This window comes from Moschus berezovskii, chromosome 9 (genome assembly GCF_049115385.1).
Source record: "Moschus berezovskii isolate FMDL1 chromosome 9, NW_MosBer_1.0, whole genome shotgun sequence".
Taxonomy (NCBI): domain Eukaryota; kingdom Metazoa; phylum Chordata; class Mammalia; order Artiodactyla; family Moschidae; genus Moschus; species Moschus berezovskii.
The window spans coordinates 84,640,770-84,665,102 of NC_142468.1; the positions used below are offsets into that span (position 1 = coordinate 84,640,770).

Here is a 24,333-nt window from a genome sequence, read left to right on the forward strand (position 1 = left end):
AGGTCCATCTAGTCAAAGCTGTGGTTTTTCTAGTAGTCGTGTATGGATGTGAGAGTTGGACCATAAGGAAAGCTGAGTGCCAAAGAATTGATGCTTTTGAACTGTGGAGTTGGAGAAGACTCTTGGGAGTCCCTTGGGCTGCAGGGATAGTCAAAGCAATCAATCCTAAAGGAACTCAGTCCTGAATATTCATTGGAGGGACTGATGCTGAAGCTGAAGCTCCAGTACTTTGGCCACCTTATGTGAAGGACTGACTCATTGGAAAAGACCCTGATGCTGGGAAAGATTGAAGGCAGGAGGAGAAAGGGATGACAGAGGATGAGACTGTTGGATGGCATCAAAGATTCAATGGACATGAGTTTGAGCAAGCTCCGGGAGTTGGTGATGGACAGGGAAGCCTGACGTGCTGCAGTGCATGGGGTCGCAGAGTTGGACATGACTGAGCGACTGAACTGAACTGAGATAGACAAAGAGTCTGCCAGGTTGATCATATGGGTTTAGTCCGCAGCTTGTGCAGCTCATGGAAATGTTTTTGATCCTCTTCCTTAGCCACACTGCTCCTGGAGTTCAATTGTGGTTTTCCCCCCACCTCTGTATGTGAGTCATCCATAGAATTTGCTCCTGAGGCTGCACTGGAGGACTTGAGTCTGCCCCAGTGAGGACTTGGTGTGGAAGTGGTGCAGCTGCTTGGATTGCCGGGACCTTGGCAGTACCAGGTATGCATGGGAGCTGGTGCCCACAGGCGCAGGAGATGTGGAGCTTGTTGTTGTTCATTTGCTCAGTCGTGTCTGGCTCTTTGCAACCCCATGGACTTCAGCATGCCAGGCTTCCCTATCCATCATCATCTCCCAAAGTTTACTCAAACTTATGTTCATCAGTTGGTGATGCCGTCCGACCATCTTGGCCTCTGTCGTCCCCTTCTCCTCCTGCCTTCAATATTTCCCAGCATCAGGGTCTTTTCCAGTGAGTTGGGTCTTCACATCAGGTGGCCAAAGTATCAGAGCTTCAACTTCAGCAGCAGTCTTTTCAGTGAATATTCAGGGTTGATTTCCTTTAGGATTGACTGATTTGGTTTCTTGCAGCCCAAGGGACTCTCAAGAGTCTCTTCCAGTACCACAGTTTGAAAGCATCAGTTCCATTCAGCCTTTTTTATGGTCCAACTCTCACATTCATACATGACCATTGGAAAAACCATAGCTTTGACTATACGGACTTTTGTTGGCAAAGTAATGTCTCTGCTTTTTAATGCGCCATCTAGGTTTGTTTATAGGGGGATGGAACCCACACCCCCTTGCTTTGCAATTAGAGTGTTAAGCACTGGACAGCCAGGGAAGTCCGTCTTTTCTTTTTCTTGATAGTGTTCTTTGACACACAGAAGTTTTAAATTTTTATGTCAGATTTGTCTATTTTCTATTTCGTTGCTTCTGTTTTTGTTGTCATGTGTAAGAAGCCATTGCCTAACTGAAGGTCATGAAGGTTTATTCTGAGATTTCTTCTAAGAGTTGTATAGTTTTAGTGCATACATTTAGGTTTATGATCCATTTTGAATTAATTTTCATGGATGGTATGAGATAGATTGCCGTCTTCTTTCTTTTGCATGTCGCTGTCCACTTGTTCTGGCACCTTTTGTTCAAAAGATTTCTTCCCCATTGGATTATTTTGACCTTCTTGATGAACATCAGTTGATTGTCAATATAAGAGCATATTTGGGGACTATATTCAATTTAATTTTCTATGTCTATCCTTATGCCAGTCTCACACTGTCTTGATTACTGTAACTTTGTTACAAAACTTTACCTTGATTTCGTTTCCCTTTCAAGTCTAATTCTCACATCTCTGTTCCTGAAAAACTTTTTCTGCTCCCATTTGCTGCAGAACTCCTCTAAAAAGTTGTCTGCTTTTTTTTCACCCTGCAAGCCTTTCTCCTAAAAATATTTCAGTAAGGCTTTTGCTCCCTACACTCCACCAAATGCATTTGTCAAGGTAGCCAATGACTTCCACATTGCTAAATCTGGTGGTGAATTTTCAACCTTACTCCCCATCTATCAGCAGCTCTGACAACTGATCACTATCTCATTCTTAGTAAACTTTCTTCCTGTGGCTTTCAGAGCACTTGTTTTTTATTCTCTGTCTCCTTTGCTAATTTCTCTCCTTTCCCTGCTCCTTCACCCCCAGTATTGAAGTGTGCCAGGAGTTAGACTTTGCTTCTCTTCTCTTTGATCATTCACATGGTTATTCATCAAATCTTGTAGCTTTAAATGCCATCTTTGTGTTGATGACTCCCAAATTTACATCTCTAGCACAGACCTCTGTTCTGAACCCCACATTCATGTGTTCAGCAGCGTGCTAGATACGTCTGCCGTGGCTGTCTCAGAAATCACAAATTCAACTTATCCAGTACTGAACTGAGCCCCCGCACTGGAATCCTGCTCATTTTCAATCTTTATTATTTCTATCCTGTTAGTTACTTAGGTGAATACCTTGGTGGTATTTCATTATTTCCATTTCCTTACACATCACATTTCTGTCCAGGAATCCTGTTGGCTCTCTCTTACAGATACATACAGATCTGATGCCTGGTTTCTATAGCCACTACTTGGCTTGAGCTACCATCTTCCCTTGCCAGGATTGCTACAATGGTGGTTTCCTGACTAGTCTCCCTCCTTCCACCTTTAATCTATTTCTAGTTCAGTAGCCATTGTGATCCCTTGGGAAAAAGTTGATCATTTCAGACTCCTGCTTAGAGTTCTTCACTAGTTTTTGATTTTCTTCAAAGTAAAACCAAATATCCTTAATACAGCGTATAATCTAGTCTGTAATATCTCTCACTCCTTCCCTATATATTCTTTCCCAGCACTCTGGCCTTCCGTAGTCATTCTCCTCACTTTGTATTGACTTTTCCTTCTGCCTTAAATGGTCTTCCCCCAGATATCTGCAGAGCTGACTTCTTCAGTTCCATAGTCTTTGCTTGAATGTTGGCTTCCCCAGCCACCTCTGTAAATTATCCCTACTCAAGTTTTCATGACCCCTTCATCCTATTCATTTTTTGTTGTTCCATAAGATTTCCTGCCTTCTAAAATACCCTATAATATGTTTAATTTTATACATACATATTCATATGTGTTGTTTATCTTCCATTGCTAGCATGTAAGCTCCATAATGGTAGGGATGTTTGCCTGTTGTGTTCGTTAATGTCTCCCAAGTGTCTGTAATTGCTTGCGGCACATTGCAGTTGATTAATGAATGTTTGGTGAGTGAATGAGTGAGTATGTCTCGCGACACCTCTCTTTATGTGCCTTTCTCTCTTTGAAAGCTTTCATTCTTGTGTACCCCTTCTTTTCTCCTGTTATGATACAACCTCCCTCAGTTAATCTTTAAAAGTCTCGTTTTAAAATGGTCATATATTGTGATAAAATGACTTCTACTTATTCTGATTCTGACTGGTATGTTTAATTTTTACCTCCTGTAGGCACAAGATAATCTGTGTTGGGCATAGCCTCAGTCAGTTGGGTCTGCTCAATCAGAGACTGATAAAGTCAGTGGAGGCTGCACAGTTTTAGGTTTCTTTTGGCATTCTCTCCATTAGGTGAAAGAATAGACAGTGGTTTATGGAACCGGTAAACTTTTTTCCCTCAGAGAGGAGTTCTCAAATTTCAGGGGGTATAAGAATCATCCTGGGGAGCTCACCTTAAATGTGAGCACCTTGAAAACACAAACCCCTTCTCTTCAACCCCTGAGTTTTTGAGTCAAGATGTCTATAGTGGGGCCTAGAGTTTGCATTTTCAGTAAGCCCTGGGGCTTTCTGATGCAGGAGATCTATGAACATGTAAAGAAACATTGCTTTAAATCTGAGTGTACTTAGAAATGTTATTGGCTCACAGATGGAAGAGAAAGAGCCGAAAAAAGCAAGGAGAAATTTTCTTGAATAAATGTTTCAAACACTGGAAAGAAACCAAGAAAATGAGCATTACTTGTTTTTTGCATGATAAGGACAGCTTGTAGACCTCCCATGCCTTAAAGGGATCTTATATACTCATTTATTTAATAATGAAACACCTTTGGAATTTCTGATGCAAAGAGCTCACTGTATAACAGAAAAGTCTCTCCACAATTGTATTTCTGTGATCATCATAATGTTCTTAAGTCTGTTGACTGAAAATGTGTTTTCCTATAATTTTTATCTGTTGGTCCTGGTTGAGGTCTCCAAAGCCACACGAATAGGCAAATGTAGTTGTGTAATCTGTGTTAAAATATGAAATAACAACCATATAAATTAAAAGAGAATTATAACTTTTACAAAGATTTAAGAAACATAGTTTATTCTTAACATGTGGAATTTCATCCTCCATGGGAGAAGGGTGTATGGCCTTGCTCTGGCCAGAGTGCTGCACCCAACATCACTCTCCTATTCTCCTGGCTTCTCTAAAGTTTTTTCTTTCTCTCCATCTTTGGACCTACTGCACTTTTCTCAATACTTCAGGTTTTCCTTGAGGCTGCTGCGACAGTGACACAGTTTCAGCATAGTCAGAAGAGGTTAGCATATCCAGGTGCACTAGAGTTTTGTTTTGTTTTTTTTTCCTACAGATAGGTTGATTTTCCTTCTGTATCTTCAGTTTTGATGAGTATAAAATGAAGAAGATATCCTCAGAAGTGTCCAGTGAGGCAGAAAGATGCTACTTCCTGCATCTCAAATATTCCTTCTGGTACTAGTTTTCCTGTTCCTAAATATAGGAGTTCCTTTAGTGAGGGTCTATTGGTAGTGTCAGTTTGGTTTATTTCTCTTCTTTGGTCTCATTGCAACAAAAATTTGGAAGGACAGACTAAAAGGTTTTAAAGCAACAGACATGTTACAGCTCAGTGATAGCTCAAGCAGATAGATCTTTTATTAAACAAACACTCCCAAGACATGGAAGCAGGCCAATCCCAAAGGAGTCCTCATCACAATCCATTTCGGCTTCCCTTTTGTTATACTTCCTGTCTCCTCCTTTTGGTTGTGCCCTGTGCAAAATAGGACTTGTACCCACCACCAATCAAGAAAGGGAATGCAAATGGGCATACACTCAAGACCGAGTGACAGTTCCAAGTTACAGAACAACAGGCTGTGTTGTGCATGTCTTCTTATAATTCAGTCTGTTATAATCGGGTGTGTATATGTATAGAATATTTGTGAACCTTAATGGGCTCCTAGCTGCCTAAGGTCACTGGAGGAAGCGCCTGTGGTTAGTTTGTATCTGCTGTGTGCTGTCCTGGGCAGAGTCTGGGTTTAGAGATCAGCTTGCCTCCCTTTCCGCTAGGCCATCCCTCATTTCTCATGCCAAACTTCCTACCTAACAGTAGAAGCTCTTTTAATATTTATAACTATTTATTATTTCACCTTGGTTCTCAAAAGCTCATTTCAGTGGATTTAGAGGTTGACATTGACAGTTACTTTCTCTCATCAATTTGGCACCTCCTAAAGGTCCATCTAGTCAAGGCTATGGTTTTTCCCGTGGTCGTGTATGGATGTGAGAGTTGGACTGTGAAGAAAGCTGATCGCCGAAGAATTGATGCTTTTGAACTGTGGTGCTGGAGAAGACTCTTGAGAGTCCCTTGGACTGCAAGGAGATCCAACCAGTCCATCCTAAAGGAGATCAATCCTGGGTGTTCATTGGAAGGACTGATGTTGAAGCTGAAACTGCAATACTTTGGCCACCTCATGCGACGAGTTGACTCACTGGAAAAGACTCTGATGCTAGGAAAGGTTGGGGGCGGGAGGAGAAGGGGACGACCGAGAATGAGATGGCTGGATGGCATCACCGAGTCGATGGACATGAGTTTGAGTGAACTCCGGGAGTTGGTGATGGACAGGGAGACCTGGCGTGCTGTGATTCATGGGGTCGTGGAGAGTCGGACACGACTGAGCGACTGAACTGAACTGAACTGACCTAGGCTCCCATTGTTGTTATTGAGAAATAGCTCAATCTTACTGGCATCCCTTTGTGCAGGTATTGTGTCTTTCTTGTTTTTTTTTTTCCCCCTCCTTCTTCTTCCAGCTTTATTGAGATACAGTTGACATATGGCTTCCCTGGTGGCTCAGTCGATAACGAGTCTGCCTGCAATGCGAGAGACCTGAGTTCAGTCTCAGGGTGGGAAGGTCCCTTGAAGGAGGAAATGGCAACCCACTCCAGTATTCTTGCCTGGAGAATCCCATGGACAGAGGAATCTGATGGGTTATATTCCATGGGGTCACAGAGTCGGACATGACTCTGTGACTAACTCTTTGTTTCACTTTGACATATGACACTGTACAGCATAATTTGACTTATAAGAGTTCCCTGGTGGTCCAGTGGTTAGGACTCTGTGCTTCCAATGCAGGATTCAATCCCTAGTTGGGAAACTAAGATCCTGCATGTGGTGCAGTCAAAAAAAAAAAAAAAAAGACATATCATGCAGTGATTAACACATTAAATTTAGTAAACATTCACCTCATATAGATACCTAATGAAAGAAATAGAAAAAAGTTTTTTTTCCTTATGAAGAGAATTCTTGGGATTTACTCTAACAACTTTCATCTATAGCCTGCAGCAGTGTTAATTATCATGTTGTACATAACACCCCTTGTACTTATTTATAACTGAAAATTTGTACCTTTAAACTACTTTCATCCAGTTCCTCACCACTCCCCATTACTGGCAGCCACAAATCTGATCTCTTTTTCTATGAGTTTGTTTGTTTTTGAAATATATTGGACCTACAACACTACTTTAGTTCCTATTATACAGTGAAGTGGTTCAGTGTTAAACGTTCACCACAATAGGTCTAGTTAACATCTGTCAGCACACGAAGTTATTGCAGTTATTGACTGACTGCCCCACTCTCTGTTTCATACCCTGACCCCTATTCTTTGTAACTAGAAGTTCATGCCTCTTAATCTCCCTGACCTATTTTTGTCTTCCCCCTCTCCTGTCTGGCAACTGCCTGTTTTCTGTATTTATGAGTCTGTTTCAATTTTATTTTGTGTGTTTATTTGTTTTGTTCTTGAGATTCCACATACAAGTGATGAACTCACACAGTATTTATCTTTCTCTGGCTGACTTGTTTCACTTAGCACAACAGCCTCTAGGTCTGTCCATGTCACCGATGGAAGATTTCATTCATTTTTATGACCGAGTAATATTCTATGGTTTTTATATACCACATCTTCTTTATCCATTCATCTGTTGATGTTTCTGGGCCTTATGGTGAATTCATCTGTGTCCCATGGCAGCTGGGGACTGAGGGGGCCCTAGGGCAGCTGGCCTGCTGGTGGGAAGGTCCAGGTGCTGACACTAATCAGCCGGAGAGAGGATTCTAAAATGGTACATGCCAGCACCAGTGTCCTCATGATAGGATGATACAGTTCAGTTCAGTTTCTCAGTCATGTCCAACTCTTTGTGGCCCCATGGCCTCCCTGTCCATCACCAGCTCCTGGAGTTCACTCAAACTCATGTCCATCGAGTTGGTGATGCCATCCAACCATCTCATCCTCTGTCGTCCCCTTCTCCTGCCCCCAATCCCTCCCAGCATCAGGATCTTTTCCAATGAGTCAGCTTTTCGCATCAGGTGGCCAAAGTATTGGAGTTTCAGCTTCAACATCAGTCCTTCCAATGAACACCCAGGAAGTGATTTCCTTTAGGATGGACTGGTTGGATCTCCTTGCAGTCCAAGGGACTCTCAAGAGTCTTCTCTAATACCACAGTTCAAAAGCATCAATTCTTCGGCGCTCAGCTTTCTTTATAGTCCAACTCCCACATCCATACATGACCACGGGAAAAACCATATGGTGTGCTCCCCCAAATGGCTGCCACCAGCATCTGTATCCCCAGGGTGAGTCCCAGTTGCCTCCCCTTTCTCTGGGAGGCTCTTCTAGGAGTAAGTGGGTGTGACCCAGTCTCCTTTTGATAGCTTATGGTGAACGATGTTGGATTTGTGATCTCTGAAGAAGATTTTGCTTTGGGACCAGGCTTGAATTCTCAGATCTCTTGTGTGGTAGAAGTTTTATTACCGTGAGAAAGGACAGAAAAAGCTTCTGACGTAGACATCAGAATGGGCAGAGAGTGCCCCCACTCACCAGTCTTTATCAAGGCCTTATATACTTCTACCAGACCCACTCCCACAACATACATCTTAAATTAACAAGATTAGAACTAACAATAGAAAGGTCTTACCAGACCCACTCCCACAACATACTGTCTTAAGATTAGTCAGAAGGATCTTGTTAAGAAGGAGAAACATGATACAATGTATCTAGCAAGATACAGTGTTGTTAAACAGTCATTGGTATAGAGCTTAAGGAGAAACAGACCCTTGAGTAGGATGAGTTGTTTTGTTGTAATTGTTAGCTCTGGGCTTAAAGAAAAGTAACATAGTATTGTAGGAAAAAAGTTTGTCTTTTTCTCCTCCTCAAGAGCCCTGGACCCATTTATCCTCCTCAGGGGCCCCGGACTTCTTATCAACCAGCCTAAGAATTAACTCTCGCTTTCAGATTACTGCTTCTGCCCTGGGTCTTGTAGCAGGTGACATATTGTGTGAGTCCTTTGAGAGAGGAGTCTCTGTTTGCTGCAGCCCTCTGCCTCTCCTGAAAGTGAGCCATGCTGGCCCTGAATGTTCTTGGGGCTTGTCCTCCCAGTGCAGGACCCTCAAGTTGGGGCACCTGAGGTGGGGCTTGGTCACCTCACTCCTTGGGAAGAGCCTCTGCAGTTGTGATTGTCCTGTTTGTGGGTTGCCTACACAGGGTTGTGGCTCTTGACTATACCACAACTCCGCCCCTTCTCCATGTTTTGGTGTGATTCCATCTTTGTATCTTTATTTGCAGGTCTTCTCTGCTAGCCTTCAGGTCATTTCTTCAAGAGCTGGTTTGTAAATAGTTGTCATTTTGGTGACGCTCCTAGAAGGAGGTGAGCTGAAGGTCTTCCTCCTCTCTCATCTTGATTACACCCCCTTTCTTTTTGTGGTTTTAAGATCTCTTAGGATTTGCTCTTCCACTCTAGTGTGTCTCAGTTCAGTTCAGTCGCTTAGTCGTGTCCGACTCTTTGTGACCCCATGAATCACAGCACGCCAGGCCTCCCTGTCCATCACCAACTCCCGGAGTTCACTCAAACTCATGTCCATCGAGTCGGTGATGCCATCCAGCCATCTCATTCTCTGTCATCCCCGTCTCCTCCTCCCAGCATCAGACTCTTTTCCAGTGAGTCAACTCATCGCATGAGGTGGCCAAAGTATTGGAGTTTCAGCTTTAGCATCAGTCCTTCCAATGAACACCCAGGAGTGATCTCCTCTAGAATGGACTGGTTGGATCTCCCTGCAGTCCAAGGGACTCTCAAGTCTTCTCCAGCACCACAGTTCAAAAGCATCAACTCTTCGGCGATCAGATTTCTTCACAGTCCAACTCTCACATCCATACATGACCACGGGAAAAACCATAGCCTTGACTAGACGGACCTTGGTTGGCAAAGTAATGTCTCTGCTTTTTAATATACTATCTAGGTTGGACATAACTTTTCTTCCAAGGAGCAAGCATCTTTTAATTTCATGGCTGCAATCAGCATCCGCAGTGATTTTGGAGCCCCAAAAAATAAAGTCTGACACTGCTTCCACTAGTGTGTCTAGCTCTTAACTTTTAAACAATCTGGTGTAGGGTTTGGAGTTTGGAGTCCAAGTGTTAGTGCCCTCCTGTTTCCCTTGAACGCTAATTCTCCGTGTTCTCTGTCCGCTCCCTGTGGAGCTGTGGATCACACCTTCCCACTCTGTTCTCATTTCTCCTAACAGCTCATGTTTTCCTTTTCCCCTTGTCTTTCAGCTACTTTCTGTGCAGTTTCTTTAGACCCAACTCACTTTCCCTAATTTTCACTTCATCTTTGTGTAGTCTGCTGTTTCATTTTTGTCTATTAAATTTATAATTCTAATTATAGTCTCATTTCTGTATGTTCCATTTGTATTATTCCAGTATCTCTGGTCTTACTTTATAGTTTGTGGATCTATGGATCTTTGCTCATGATGAGTTGTTTCCTTCTGTATTTAAATCAGGAGTCAAAGTTACTTGGAGGTTGAACTGTGAAAATTCTTTGAAGCTCAGTTCTAAAGTGTGTTCCTCTACTTTCGCCACATACTTGCAACCTGGGTTATCTTGAAAGGAAAATTTCAACTTGGAATATTTTGTCTGTAGTGTGAAACCTGGCCTCAAGTTTTCAGTGTGGTAGGTTTAGGATTACAAGTTCTTGAGGAAGATTTTTATTTTTATTTTTTCCTTTCCTATCCAGAGTCAAGGGCAAGAGAGGCAAGTATTCATACTGTTTCTTTTTTGTGAAGCTGCTCTTTTGCTTATCCACTGAGAATGTTGGTTTTTTAGACGTCCTGGCTTTACGTAGTGATCTCAGATTGATTTCTACCTTGTACGGACTCCCAAGCTTCATCTCTAGTTTATTGAATTCTGGTGATTTTGTTAATGAGATGATATCAAGGCTCTTCTTTGTTTGGATTCACAGTTTTACCTACTTTCTGGCCTCTCAGGATTTCGTGTTAGCTTAGTTATGTATTTATAATATTATTTAAGTGAAATTTGATTCAGGATTTTTGTTCCTGTTCAGTCGCTCAGTTGTGTCCAGCTCTTTGCAACCCCGTGGACTGCAGCCCGCCAGTCTTCCCTGTCCTTCACTGTCTCCTGAAGTTTGCGCAGATTCATGTCCATTGAGTTGGTGAGACCATCCAGCCGTCTCATTCTGTGTCACCCGTCTCCAGGTCTCAGTCTTCCCTAGCCTCAGGCTCTTTTCCAGTGAGTTGGTTGTTCACATCGGGTGGCCAAATTATTGGAGCTTCAGCTTTAGCATCAGTCCTTCATCAGTGAATATTCAGGGTTGATTTCCTTTAGGATTGACTGGTTTGTTCTCCTTGCAGCCCAGGAAACTCCCATGTCTTCTCCAGCACCACCATTCAAAAACATCAATACTTTGGCGCTCAGGTTTCTTTATGGTCCAGCTTTCACATCTGTACATCACTATTGGAAAAACTGTAGTTTTGACTGTACAGACCTTTGTTGGCAAAGTGATCAATGTGCTTTTTAATATGCTGTCCTGGTTTGTCATAGCTTTTCTTCCAAGGAGCAATCATCTTTTAATTTCATGGCTGTAATCACCATCCTTAGTGATTTTGGAGCCCTTGAAAATAAAGTCTGTCACTGTTTCTATTTTTTTCCCCATCTGTTTGCTGTGAAGTGATGGGACTGGATGCCATCTTAGTTTTTGGAATTTTGAGTTTTTTTTTAAATTTATTTTAATTGGAAGGTAATTACTTTACAATATTGTACTGGTTTTTGCCATACGTTGACATGAATCAGCCATGGGTGTACATGTGTTCCCCATCCCGAACCTCCCTCCCACCTCCCTCTCCATCCCATCCCTCAGGATCATCCCAGTGTACCAGCCCTGAGCACCCTGTCTCATGCATTAAACCTGGACTAGAGATCTGTTTCACATATGATAGTATACGTGTTTCACTGCTATTCTCTCAAATCATCCCACACTCGCCCTCTCCCACAGAATCCAAAAGTCTGTTCTTTATATCTGTGTCTCTTTTGCTGTTTCACATATAGGGTCATTGTTACCATCTTTCTAAATTCCATATACATGCGTTAGTATACTGTATTGGTGTTTTTCCTTCTGGCTTACTTCACTCTGTATAATAGGCTCCAATTTCGTCCACCTCATTAGAACTGATTCAAATGCATTCTTTTAAATGGTTGAGTAATACTCCATTGTGTATATTCCCACAGCTTTCTTATCCATTCGTCTGCCACTGGACATCTAGGTTGCTTCCATGTCCTGGCTATTGTAAGCAGTGCTGCCATGAACATTGGGGTACACGTGTCTCTTTCACTTCTGGTTTCCTCGGTGTGTATGCCCAGCAGTGGGATTGCTGGGTTGTATGGCAGTTCTATTTCCAGTTTTTTAAGGAATCTCCACACTGTTCTCCGTAGTGGCTGTACTAGTTTTTATTCCCATCAACAGTGTAAAGAGGATTCCTTTTTCTCCGCATCCTCTCCAGCATTTATTGCTTGTAGACTTTTGGATAGCAGCCATTCTGACTGGCATGAGATGGCACCTCACTGTGGGTTTTGATTTGCATTTCTGTGATAATGAGTGATGTTGAGCATCTTTTCACGTGTTTGTTAGCCATCTGTATGTCTTCTTTGGAGAAATGTCTGTTTAGTTCTTTGGCCCATTTTTTGATTGGGTCATTTATTTTTCTGTTATTGAGCTATACAAGCTGCTTGTATATTTTTGAGATTAATTCTTGGTCAGTTGCTTCATTTGCTATTATTTTCTCCCATTCTGAAGGCTGTCTTTTCACCTTGTTTTTCTTTTCATTTGTTGTGCAAAAGCTTTTGAGTTTAATTAGGTCCCATTTGTTTATTTTTGCTTTTATTTCCATTACTCTGGGAGGTGGGTCATGGAGGATCCTGCTGTGATTTACATCAGAGAGTGTTTTGCCTGTGTTCTCCTCTAGGAGTTTTATAGTTTCTGGTCTTACATTTAGATCTTTAATCCATTTTGAGTTTATTTTTGTGTATGGTATTAGGAAGTGTTCTAGTTTCATTCTTTTACAAGTGGTTGACCAGTTTTCCCAGCACCACTTGTTAAAGAGATTGTCTTTTTCCATTGTATATTCTTGCCTCCTTTGTCCATAGGTGCATGGATTTATCTCTGGGCTTTCTGTTTTGTTCCATTGATTATGTTTCTGTCTTTGTGCCAGTACCATACTGTCTTGATGACTGCTACTTTGTGGAATGTTGAGTTTTAAGCCAGCTTTTTCACTCTCCTCTTTCACTTTCATCAAAAGGCTCTTTAGTTCCTCTTTTCTTTCTGCTATAAGGGTGGTGTCATCTGCATAGCTGAAATTATTGATATTTTTCCCGGGAATCTTGATTCCGGCTTGTGATTCATCCAACCCGGCATTTCTCATGATGTACTCTGCATATAAGTTAAGTAAGCAGGGTGGCAATATGCAGCCTTGATGCACTCCTTTCCCAATTTTGAACAGTATTTTTAGGTACTGCAAATCAGAGATGTCTCTACAAATGTGTGATCTGCTGTGTTGCTGTAAATGAAAGTGTTGAGTGGATAGTTTTACTTTTCTTTTCATTAGTTTGTGCAGATGTGAAAAGTTGGAGAAGAATTTGGAGCCATTATCAGAGCAGGTTGTTAATAATGACGAGAGCTATACTCGGCTTGAGGTGGCTAATCACGCGTATTGTGGCTGATAAAAATACTGGTTCCAGAGCTGGGCAGAGATTTAGCTAGCATTGACAAATTTGAAGAAATTATTGGGATACTAGCTATCAGGTTAATGTCAGTGTTATTAGAGATTTGTGCTTCTCCAGCACTTCTATTCATTGCTATACCCTCAGCAACTATTACCTCAGATATATTAAATACGAGCTCTAAACCAGCCTTCATTCTTATCTACTAGTTCATTATACTTAATACTTCATTTCCTACTTAAAGCAGTGAAGAATTTATACTGTAGTTTCATGAGATACCACCTCACACCGGTCAGAGTGGAACTCATCAAAAAGTCTACAAACAATAAATGCTGTGAGGATTTGGAGAAAAGGGAACACTCTTGCACTGTTGGTGGGAATGTAAATTGATGCAGCCACTATGGAAGATGGTATGGTTATTCCTTAAGAAGCTGGGAATAAAACCACCATGCTGCTGCTGCTGCTGCTAAGTCGCTTCAGTCGTGTCCGACTCTGTGCGACCCCATAGACGGCAGCCCACCAGGCTCCGCCGTCCCTGGGATTCTCCAGGCAAGAACACTGGAATGGATTGCCATTTCCTTCTCCAATGCATGAAAGTGAAAAGTGAAAGTGAAGTCGCTCAGTTGTGTCTGACTCTTGCTGCTGCTGCTAAGTCACTTCAGTCGTGTCCGACTCTGTGTGACCCCATAGACGGAAGCCCACCAGGCTTCCCCGTCCCTGGGATTCTCCAGGCAAGAACACTGGAGTGGGTTGCCATTTCCTTCTCCAATGTGTGAAAGTGAAAAGAGAAAGTGAAGTCGCTCAGTCTGTCCGACCCCTAGCGACCCCATGGACTACAGCCTACCAGGCTCCTCCATCCATGGGATTTTCCAGGCAAGAGTACTGGAGTGGGGTGCCATTGCCTTCTCCGAAAACCACCATCAGTTCAGTTCAGTCGCTCAGTCGTGTCCAACTCTCTGCGACCACCATATGACCCAGCAATTCCACTCCTAGGCATTTACCTTGAGGAAACCAAAATTGAGAGAGACACATGTATCCCATTGTTCATTGCAGCACTATTTACAATAGCTAGAGCGTGGAAGCATCCTAGATGTCCATCGACAAATGAATGGATGAAGAAGCTGTGGTACATATACACAATGGAATATTACTCAGCCGTAAAAGGGACACATTTGAGTCAGTTCTGATGAGGTGGATGAACCTAGAACCCATTATACAGAGTGAAGTGATTCAGAAAGAGAAAGAGAAATACTGTTTTCTGACACATATATACAAAATCTAGAAAAATGGTTCTGAAGAATTTATTTACAGGGCAACAGTGGAGAAACAGATGTAGAGAATAGACTTAGGGACATGGGGAGAGGGGAGGAGAGGGTGAGATGTATGGAGACAGTAACATGGAAACTGACATCACCATATGTAAAATAGACAGCCAACGGGAATGTGCTGTGTGGCTCAGGAAACTCAAACAGGGGTTCTGCATCAACATAGAGGGGTGGGATGGGGAGGGAGGTTCAAGAGGGAGGGGATATATGTATACCTATGGCTGATTCATGTTGAGGTTTGACAGAAAACAGCAAAATTCTGTAAAGCAATTATCTTTCAATAAAAAATAATTAATCTTTTTAAAAAGAATTTATGCTGTAGTTTCACCAGGGTGAATTCTTGAATAATTTCTTGTGTCCATCTTTGAATGAAATGTTCCTTTGATATTTCTGGTTTTCTTGAAGAGATCTCTGGTCTTTTCCCTTTCTGTGGTTTTCATCTATTTCTTTGCGTTGCTTATTGAAGGCCTTCTTGTCTCTCCTTGCTATTCTCTGGAACTTAGTTGGGTCTACCTTTACCTTTCTTCCTTGCTTTTCACTTCTCTTCTTTCTTCAGCTATTTGTAAAGCCTCCTCAGACAACAATTTTGCCTTCTCGCTTTTGTTTTTCTTTGGGATGGTTTTGTTCACTGTCTCCTGTATAATATTATGGACCTTTGTCCATAGTTCACTTTCTTTAGTTTAAGCCTGAATTTTGCTATGAGAAGCTGATGATTTGAGCCACAGTCAGCTCCAGCTCTGTTTTTGCTGTCTGTAGAACAACTTCTCCATCTTTGGCTACAAAGAATGTAATCAGTCTGATTTTGGTATTAACCATTTGATGATGTTCATATGTAAAGTCGTCTGTTTTGTTGTTGAAAAATGGTGTTTGCTATGACCAGTGCATTCTCTTGGCAGAATTCTGTTACCTTTTGACCTGTTTCATTTTGTACCCAATGCCAAACTTGCCTGTTACTCCAGGTATCTCTTGACTTCCTGCTTTGGCATTCCAGTCCCCTATAATGAAAAGGACATATTTTTGTTTTGGTGTCAGTCTAGGAGGTCTTTTAGGTCTTCATAGAACTGATCAGCTTCTTCAGCATCAGTGGTTGGGGCATAGGCTTGAGTTACTGTGATATTGAATGGTTTGCCTTGGAAACGAACCGAGATTATTGTTTCGTTTTTGAGACTGCATCCAAGTCCTGCATTTCGAACTCTCTTATTGACTGTGATGGCTACTCCATTTCTTCTAAGGGATTCTTGCCCGCACTAGTAGCTATAATGGTCATCTGAGTTAAATTCACCCATTCCCATCCATTTTAGATCACTGATTCCTAGGATGTCGATGTTTACTCTTGCCATCTCCTGCTTGATCATGTCCAATTTGTCTTGATTCATGGATCTAACATTCCAGGTTTCTATGCAACACTGGATTTTACGTTCATCACCAGACACATCTGCAGCTGAGTGTCATCTTCACTTTGGCACAGCCTCTTCATTCTGGAGCTATTAGTAGTTGTCCTCCCCTCTTACCCAGTAGCATAATGGACACATTCCGACCTGGGGGATACATCTTTCGGTGTTACATCTTTTTGCTTTTTATACAGCTCATGGGGTTCTCATGGCAAGTATACTGGAGTGGTTTGCCATTCCCTCCTAAAAGTGTTTAAATTTTGTTTTTTCACCTTTACGTAATTGATCCACATGGAATTTTTTTTGGAATGTGATTGTTGTTCAGTTGCTCAGTCATGTCTGACTCTTGGTGACCCCATGGACTGCAGCATGCCAGGCTTCCCTGTCTTTCACCATCTCTCAGAGCTTGCTCAAACTCATGTCCATTGACTCAGTGATGCCATCCAACCATCCCGTCCTCTGTTGTCCCCTTCTCCTCCCGCCTTTAATCTTTCCCAGTATCAGGGTCTTTTCTAAGGAGTTGGCTCTTCACATCAGGTGGTCACAGTATTGGAGCTTTAGCATCAGTCCTTCCAATGAATATTCAGGAGTGATTTCCTTTAGGACTGACTGGTTGGATCTCCTTGCAGTCCAAGGGACTCTCAAGAGTCTTCTCCAGCACCACAATTCAAAAGCATCAGTTCTTCTGTGCTCAGCCTTCTTCATGGTCCAACTCTCACGTCCATACCTGACTGCAAAAGAATCATAGCTTTGACTAGTTCAACCTTGTCAGCAAAGTCTCTGCTTTTTATGTATTTGTATGTGATATCAAGTGGGAAATCTAGTTTAATTATTCCATCTGGTTAACCAGTTATCTCAGCTCCAGTTATTGACTAATACATTATTTCTCCACTGTTTTGTGGAGACTTCTATTAGGTATCAAGTTTTGCAGGATTTATATCTGTTTCCCTGCTGTATATTGGTGTTTTCTATGTTTTTGGCATCTGTACCACACTGTTTATTACCATACTGAATCTTTTTCTTTAAAAAAATTATTATTTTTTTGGTTGCACTGAATCTTCATTGCTGCTCATGGGCTTTCTCTAGTTGGCAAGCGGTAGCTGCTATCTGGTTGCAGTTCTTGGGATTTTCATTTTGGAGGCTGCTTTTGTTGAGGAACACGGGCTCTCAGGCACACAGGCTTCAGTGGTTGCAATGCACAGGCTTAGTTTCCATGTGACATGTCGGATCCTCCAGGACCTGGAATCGAGCCCGTGTCCCTCAAAACAGCAGGCAGATTCTCAACCATTGGATCACCAGGGATTTCTCTACATTAAGTCTTTTTTAAAATTTACTTATTTTTAATTGAAGGATAGTTGCTTTATAAGATTGTGTTGGTTTCTGCCGTACATCAGCATGAATCAGCCACAGGTATACATGCATATGTCCTCTCCCTCTTGAACCTCCGTCTCACCTCCCACCCCATCCCACCCCTCTAGATTGTCACAGAGCACTGGTTTGAGCTCCCTGAACATACAGCAAATTCCCAATGGCTATCTGTTTTATATATGGTAGTGTATATGTTTTCATGATACTCTTCATTTGTCCCACTCCCTCCTTCCACCCTGCCCCTTGCCCGTGTCCACAAGTCTGTTCTCTGTGTCTGCGTCTCCATTGCTGGCATACAAATGAGTTCATCAGCACCATCTTTCTAGATTCCATATATATGCATTAATATATGATATTTGTTTTTCTGACTTACTTCACTGTATATAATAGGCTCTAGGTTCATCTACCTCATTAGAACTGACTCAGATGCGTTCCTTCTTTTGGTTGAGTAATATTCCTTTGTGTATCTGTTCCACAGCTGCTTTATCCATTCATCTGTGGTGGACATCCAGATTGCTTTCATGTCCTAGCTGTCGTAAATAGTGTTGAGGTAAACATTGGGATACATGTGTCTTTTTTCAGTTATGGGTTTGTCAGGATATGTGCCTGGTAGTAGGATTGTTAGGTCATATGGTAGTTTTAGTCTTAGTTTTATTAAGGACTCTCCATAGTGGCTGTATCAGTTACATTCCCACCAAGAGTGAAAGAGGGTTCCCTTTTCTCCACATGCTATCCAGCATTTATTGTTCATAGATTTTTTTTTTTTTATAATGGCCATTCTGACCTGCCTCTTGAGAAACCTATATGCAGGTCAGGAAGCAACAGTTAGAACTGGACATGGAACAACAGACTGGTTCCAAATAGGAAAAGGACTACAGCAAGGCTGTATATTGTCACCCTGCTTATTTAACTTATATGCAGAGTACATCATGAGAAACACTGGGCTGGAAGAAACACAAGCTGGAATCAAGATTGCTGGGAGAAATATCAATAACCTCAGATATGCAGATGACATCACCCTTATGGCAGAAAGTGAAGAGGAACTAAAAAGTCTCTTGATGAAAGTGAAAGAGGAGAGTGAAAGGTTGGCTTGAAGCTCAACATTCAGAAAACGAAGATCATGGCATCTGGTCCCATCACTTCATGGGAGATAGATGGGGAAACAGTGGAAACAGTGTCAGACTTTATTTTTTGGGGCTCCAAAATTGTTTGTAGTTTCCTTTCCCATGCAAAAACTTTCAAGTTTAATTAGGTCTCATTTGTTAATTTTTTTTCCCCATTACTCCAGGAGGTGTGTAGTAGAGGATCTTGCTGTGATTTATGTCATAGTGTTCTGCCTATGTTTTCCTCTAAGAGTTTATAGTTTGTGGTCTTAGATTTAAATCTTTAATCCATTTTGAGTTTGTCTGTGTATGTTGTTAGGAAATAGTCTAATTTCATTCTTTTACACATAGCTGTCCAATTTTCCCAGTACTACTTATTGAAGGGACTGTCTTTTTGCCTTTGTATATTCTTGCCTCCTTTGTCAAGGATAAGGTGCCCATAAGTGTGTGGGTTTATCTTTGCGCTTTCTGTCTTGTTGCATAGGTGTATATTTCTGTTTTTTGTGCCTGTACCATACTGCTTGATGACTGTAGCTTTGTGGTATAGTCTAAAGTCAGGAAGATTAATTCCTCCAGCTTCATTCTTTTTTCTCAAGATTGCTTTGGCTATTCGGGGGTCTCTTGTGTTTCCATAAGAATTGTGAAGTTGTTTGTTCTAGTTCTGTGAAAAATGCCATTGGTAATTTGATAACAGTTGCATTGAGTCTGTAGATTGCTTTTGGTAGTCTGTTCATTTTCACAATATTGATTCTTCCAACCCAGGAACATGGGATATCTCTCCATCTGTTTATGTTGTCTTTGATTTATTTCATCAGTGTCTTATCATTTTTTTGTATACAGCTGTTTTGTCTCCTTAAGTAGGTTTATTCCCAAGTACTTTGTTCTTTTCGTTACAATGGTAAATGGGATTGGTTCCTTAATTTTTGATGCTTTGAAACTGTGGTTCTGGAGAAGACTCTTGAGAGTCCCTTGGACAGCAAGGAGATCAAACCAGTCATTCGTAAAGGAAACCAACCCTGCATATTCATTGGAAGGACTGATGCTGACCCTGAAGCCCCAAGGAATACTTTGGTTGTGTCGTGCGAAGAGCTGACTCATTGGAAAAGACCCTGATGTTGGGAAAGACTGAGTGCTGGAGGAGAATGGGGCTACAGAGGATGACATAGGTGGATGGCATCATTGACTCAATGAACATGAGTTTGAGCAAACCTTGGGAGATAGTGAAGGCATGCTGTTTTTCATGGGGTTGCAAACAGTCAGACACAACTGAGCAACTGAACAACAGCCGCATGTGGGTCATCCACAGGAGTTTGCTCCTGTGGCTGCCCTGGAGGACTTGGGTCTGCCCCAGTGAGTACCAGGTATGGAGGTGACCCGACTGCTTGGATAGCAGGGACCCTGGAAACTCTGGCCCAGTAATGACTGAGCATGGAGGTGGTGCTGCTGCTTGGATTGTGGGGAGTCTGGCAGTGCTAAGTGTGTAGGTACACCAGCAGACTTAGGTGCAGAAACTATGGCACTAGTAGAGTCTTTTTCTAGCCTCTGGCATCTGGTGTTCAAAGGTCCTTCTCTATTGCTTACTGCGTTAGGCACTTAAAGGGCCACCCTCTCTGGGGTCTTTATTGGTCAGCTGCTTGTGCTGAAATATGGGGAGAGGCTATTGTGATGGCTCTACCCCCTGTGCGTGACTCAGAAGTATTGCCTTGACTCCATCATTGCCTACCTTTCTTCCAAAGGCATTCACCACTGCAGTCTTCTCCCTCATGTACCCTTGGGCCATCTCCTTGCCCAAGGGTATACTTTGCACTGAGATTGCTCTCCAACCCATAAGCTCCTGCTCTCAACCACTGTGCATTCCAGAGGACTTCTGTCCCTTTCCAGGGTATGTAGGACTGTGGAGAGGATTGGCTTTGTAGACCTCAGTCCATTCAGACTGTCACAGGTCAGCTGCTGCACTCTCCAGCGGCCTGAGATGCTACCCCTCTGTCACAAACAGTTTCTCCAATGTATCAATCTGACCCCTGCTCCAATTCCCCCACCCCTTGGGTGCAGGTTCAGTCCTGCTCACTCTCCTCTTTTTCCCTACCTTCCTTCATTCTATTGAGTTTTGCTTGGTTTTATAATTCCTCTCTGGTGGTCAGGGGTTCCTGCCAGCTCTCAGCTGGTGTTCTGTAAGATCTGAATGTGTTTTCTTGATGCATCCATGGAGAAAGATGTACTCCATGTCCATCTACTCTTCTGCTATCTTGTCTCCTCTCTATATTAAGTTTTGATATTGTAGGTCTGCCAGCCTTCATCATCTTCAAAACTTTTTGACCTATTCTTAGCTCTTGACATTTCCATAGGAATTTTAGAGTCAGATGTACTCCATTTATATCTTTGGTTGTGTCTGGCTTCCGTTTCAGGGCTGCTGTTTGCTGTGTCAGAGTAAAATCAAGCTGCATGGGTGATGTCTTTGAGTTTAATAGTTCTTCTGATCATTGAACTTCTCTCTGCAGCTGCTTGCTTGTATGTTTTGTTTTCTTTTTTTCTTCTTCTCCTTCCCTTTCTTCTTGTCCTCTTTTTCTTGTGGCTATTTTATAGAATATCTACAATTATTTTTTGACTGAAGAAAAAGTAGTATAGTGAGGAGAGAAGGCAGTTAATAGAGAATGTATAAAGCAAAAAGTACAAATCTCTTTGATAGGTTGCTGTGACATTCTAGATATTTTTCTGGACATATGTAACTGTGTTCATAAAAAATTGGACATATACAACTGTTTTCATAAAAGAAAAAAAGTTAGTCATATGCAGTCTGGTCTGTAGTTGGCTTTATTTCAATTAGTATTTAAAGGGCTTTCTTCTGTAGAGCTAACTCATTCCTTTTGATGACTGCATTGTATGTATATATATAGTAATGTAACCAATTCCCTACTTGTAGCTATCTACTTACTTTTTGAAGTTGCAGCACTGGCAGAGTGGAGCTGTGCAGTTTATTTTCCATCTCCCTATTATCTTCCCTCTTATTCTTTCAGGGAGTATTACTGGGGTTCTGCCAAGACTGTTCCTATTTACTTTTTAGGGTCACTGGCACATAACTTTGTTAGATGGAAAGAGTGGACAGTTAACCTAGTGAACAGTTAACCTTGGTATAAATTCTTCATTTTGGTGCTATCTGTATTTTACTAAAAAGACATACTTTGTAGGTTTTTTTTTGTTTTCATTTTACTTTTAATGTACAGTGTTCCGGAGGAGAGTGCCAATGGTGTAGTGCTAGAAGTAGCAGCCAAACTGAAGAGTTAAGAAATGAACAAGTTTGAGAAAATGCAGATGAAATTCTTAAGTAGGTCGTTGCCACACACTTGATTATGAGAAGTTAGGGGAGGAAGTGAGGCAGTTCTTGGCATTTTGGTTTTTATTGATATACTTTTTGAAAGAAGTTGAAGTTGGGTTTCTATGTTATGTAATTTGTCCTTTTCTTAATCTTCCTAGCCTCCACCAGGTAATGTGAAAATGCCTAACGTACCCAGTACACAGCCAGCAATAATGAAGCCAACAGAAGAACATCCAGCTTATACACAGATTGCAAAGGTTAGTTCATGTTACATGTGTAAATTCATATGGGAAATTACAATATCAATAACATTTGCTTTCAGAGCAAAATACTTCTTTATATAATATTCCTTATTAATTTTATTGGAATATAGTTGATTTATCCTTCTTGTTTAATTTTTAACTCACTTTTGAAGCTGGGTTAGTAGTTTCTCAGCCCTATAATACTCATACCTCATTTTCAAAGTATTGATTTGCTTTGCTCCATTATTAGCAGTTATTGAATTCCTGTCATCTTGGTGTATAACTGTGTAGTGAAATTTTTATTGCTTTAGGTCTCACTTTTTAATACACAATTCCATTACAGTAACAATGATAAGATCACATAGATATTATTGGAAGAGAGTTAGGATGGCTAAGCAAAGTATATTGGTGGTCAATAGAAGGTGGCAAAATACCAAGAAAAAAGGAGATGAATAAGATGCCTGGTATTACATAAAGGCAGATGGAGTTATAAGCCTGAATTTCTTAACCATATCTTCCTTTTACCTCATTATCTTGTAAAATATAAGGTATTATGTAGTATTCTTGCATTGGGAACCTTCAGTTCAGTTCAGTTGCTCAGTCGTGTCCGACTCTTTGTGACCCCATGAATCACAGCATGCCAGGCCTCCCTGTCCATCACCAACTCCTGGAGTTCACTCAAACTCATGTCCATCGAGTCGGTGATGCCATCCAGCCATCTCATTCTCTGTCGTCCCCTTCTCCTGCTGCCCCCAATCCCTCCCAGCATCAGAGTCTTTTCCAGTGAGTCAAATCTTCGCATGAGGTGCCCCAAGTATTGGAGTTTCAGCTTTAGCATCAGCCCTTCCAATGAACACCCAGGATCGATCTCCTCTAGAATGGACTGGTTGGATCTCCTTGCAGTCCAAGGGACTCTCAAGAGTCTTCTCCAGCACCACAGTTCAAAAGCATCAATTCTTCGGTGATCAGCTTTCTTCAGAGTCCAACTCTCACATCCATACATGACCACTGGAAAAACCATAGCCTTGACTAGACAGACTCTGTCGGCAAAGTAATGTCTCTGTTTTTTAATATGCTGTCTAAATAGGTCATAACTTTCCTTCCAAGGAGTAAGTGTCTTTTAATTTCATGGCTGCAATCAGCATCTGCAGTGATTTTGGAGCCCCCAAAAATAAAGTCTGACACTGTTTCCACTGTTTCCCCATCTATTTCCCATGAAGTGATGGGATCAGATGCCATGATCTTCGTTTTCTGAATGTTGAGCTTCAAGCCAACCTTTTCACTCTCCTCTTTCACTTTCATCAAGAGGCTTTTTAGTTCTTCACTTTCTGTCATAAGGGTGGTGTTATCTGCATATCTGAGGTTATTGATATTTCTCCCGGCACTCTTGATTCCAGCTTGTGCTTCCTTCAGCCCAGCATTCCTCATGATGTACTCTGCATATAAGTTAAATAAGCAGGGTGACCCATCACTGCATGGGAAATAGATGGGAAAACAGTGGAAACAGTGTCAAACTTTATTTTTTTGGGCTCCAAAATCACTGAGGGTGCTGATTGCAGCCATGAAATTAAAAGATGCTTACTCCTTGGTAGGAAAGTTATGACCAACCTAGATAGTATATTAAAAAGCAAAGACTTTACTTTGCCAACAAAGGTCCGTCTAGTCAAGGCTATGGTTTTTCCTGTGGTCATGTATGGATGTGAGAGTTGGACTGTGAAGAAAGCTGATCGCCGAAGAGTTGATGCTTTTGAACTGTGGTGTTGGAGAAGACTCTTGAGAGTCCCTTGGACTGCAAAGACATCCAACCAGTCCATTCTAAAGGAGATCAATCCTGGGTGTTCATTGGAAGGACTGATGCTAAAGCTGAAACTCCAATACTTTGGCCACCTCATGCAACGAGTTGACTCACTGGAAAAGACTCTGATGCTGGGAGGGATTGGGGGCGGGAGAAGAAGGGGACGACCGAGAATGAGATGGCTGGATGGCATCACCGACTCGATGGACATGAGTTTGGGTGAACTCCGGGAGTTGGTGATGGACAGGGAGGCCTGGCGTGCTGTGATTCATGGGGTCGCAAATAGTTGGACACGACTGAGTGACTGAACTGAACTGAAGCAGGGTGACAATGTACAGCCTTGACGTACTCCTTTTCCTATTTGGAACCAGCCTGTTGTTCCATGTCCAGTTGTAACTGTTGCTTCCTGACCTGCATACAGGTTTCTCAAGAGGCAGGATAGGTGGTCTGGTATTCCCATCGCTTTCAGAATTTTCCACAGTTTATTGTGATCCACACAGTCAAAGGCTTTGTCATAGTCAAT

At 41.9% G+C, this 24,333-nt stretch overlaps 1 protein-coding gene across 4 annotated transcripts in view; it reads left to right on the forward strand.

Moving 5' to 3' along the window:
- SCAMP1 (secretory carrier membrane protein 1) overlaps nucleotides 1–24,333 on the forward strand; it is a 152,083-nt gene that overhangs the window by 38,239 nt on the left and 89,511 nt on the right. For all 4 annotated transcript variants that reach the window (XM_088839888.1, XM_088839891.1, XM_088839889.1 and 1 more), the window contains exon 3: nucleotides 21,932–22,030. In XM_088839888.1, the coding sequence (XP_088696014.1) occupies nucleotides 21,932–22,030 (99 nt within the window). The remainder of the gene's footprint in view (nucleotides 1–21,931; nucleotides 22,031–24,333) is intronic.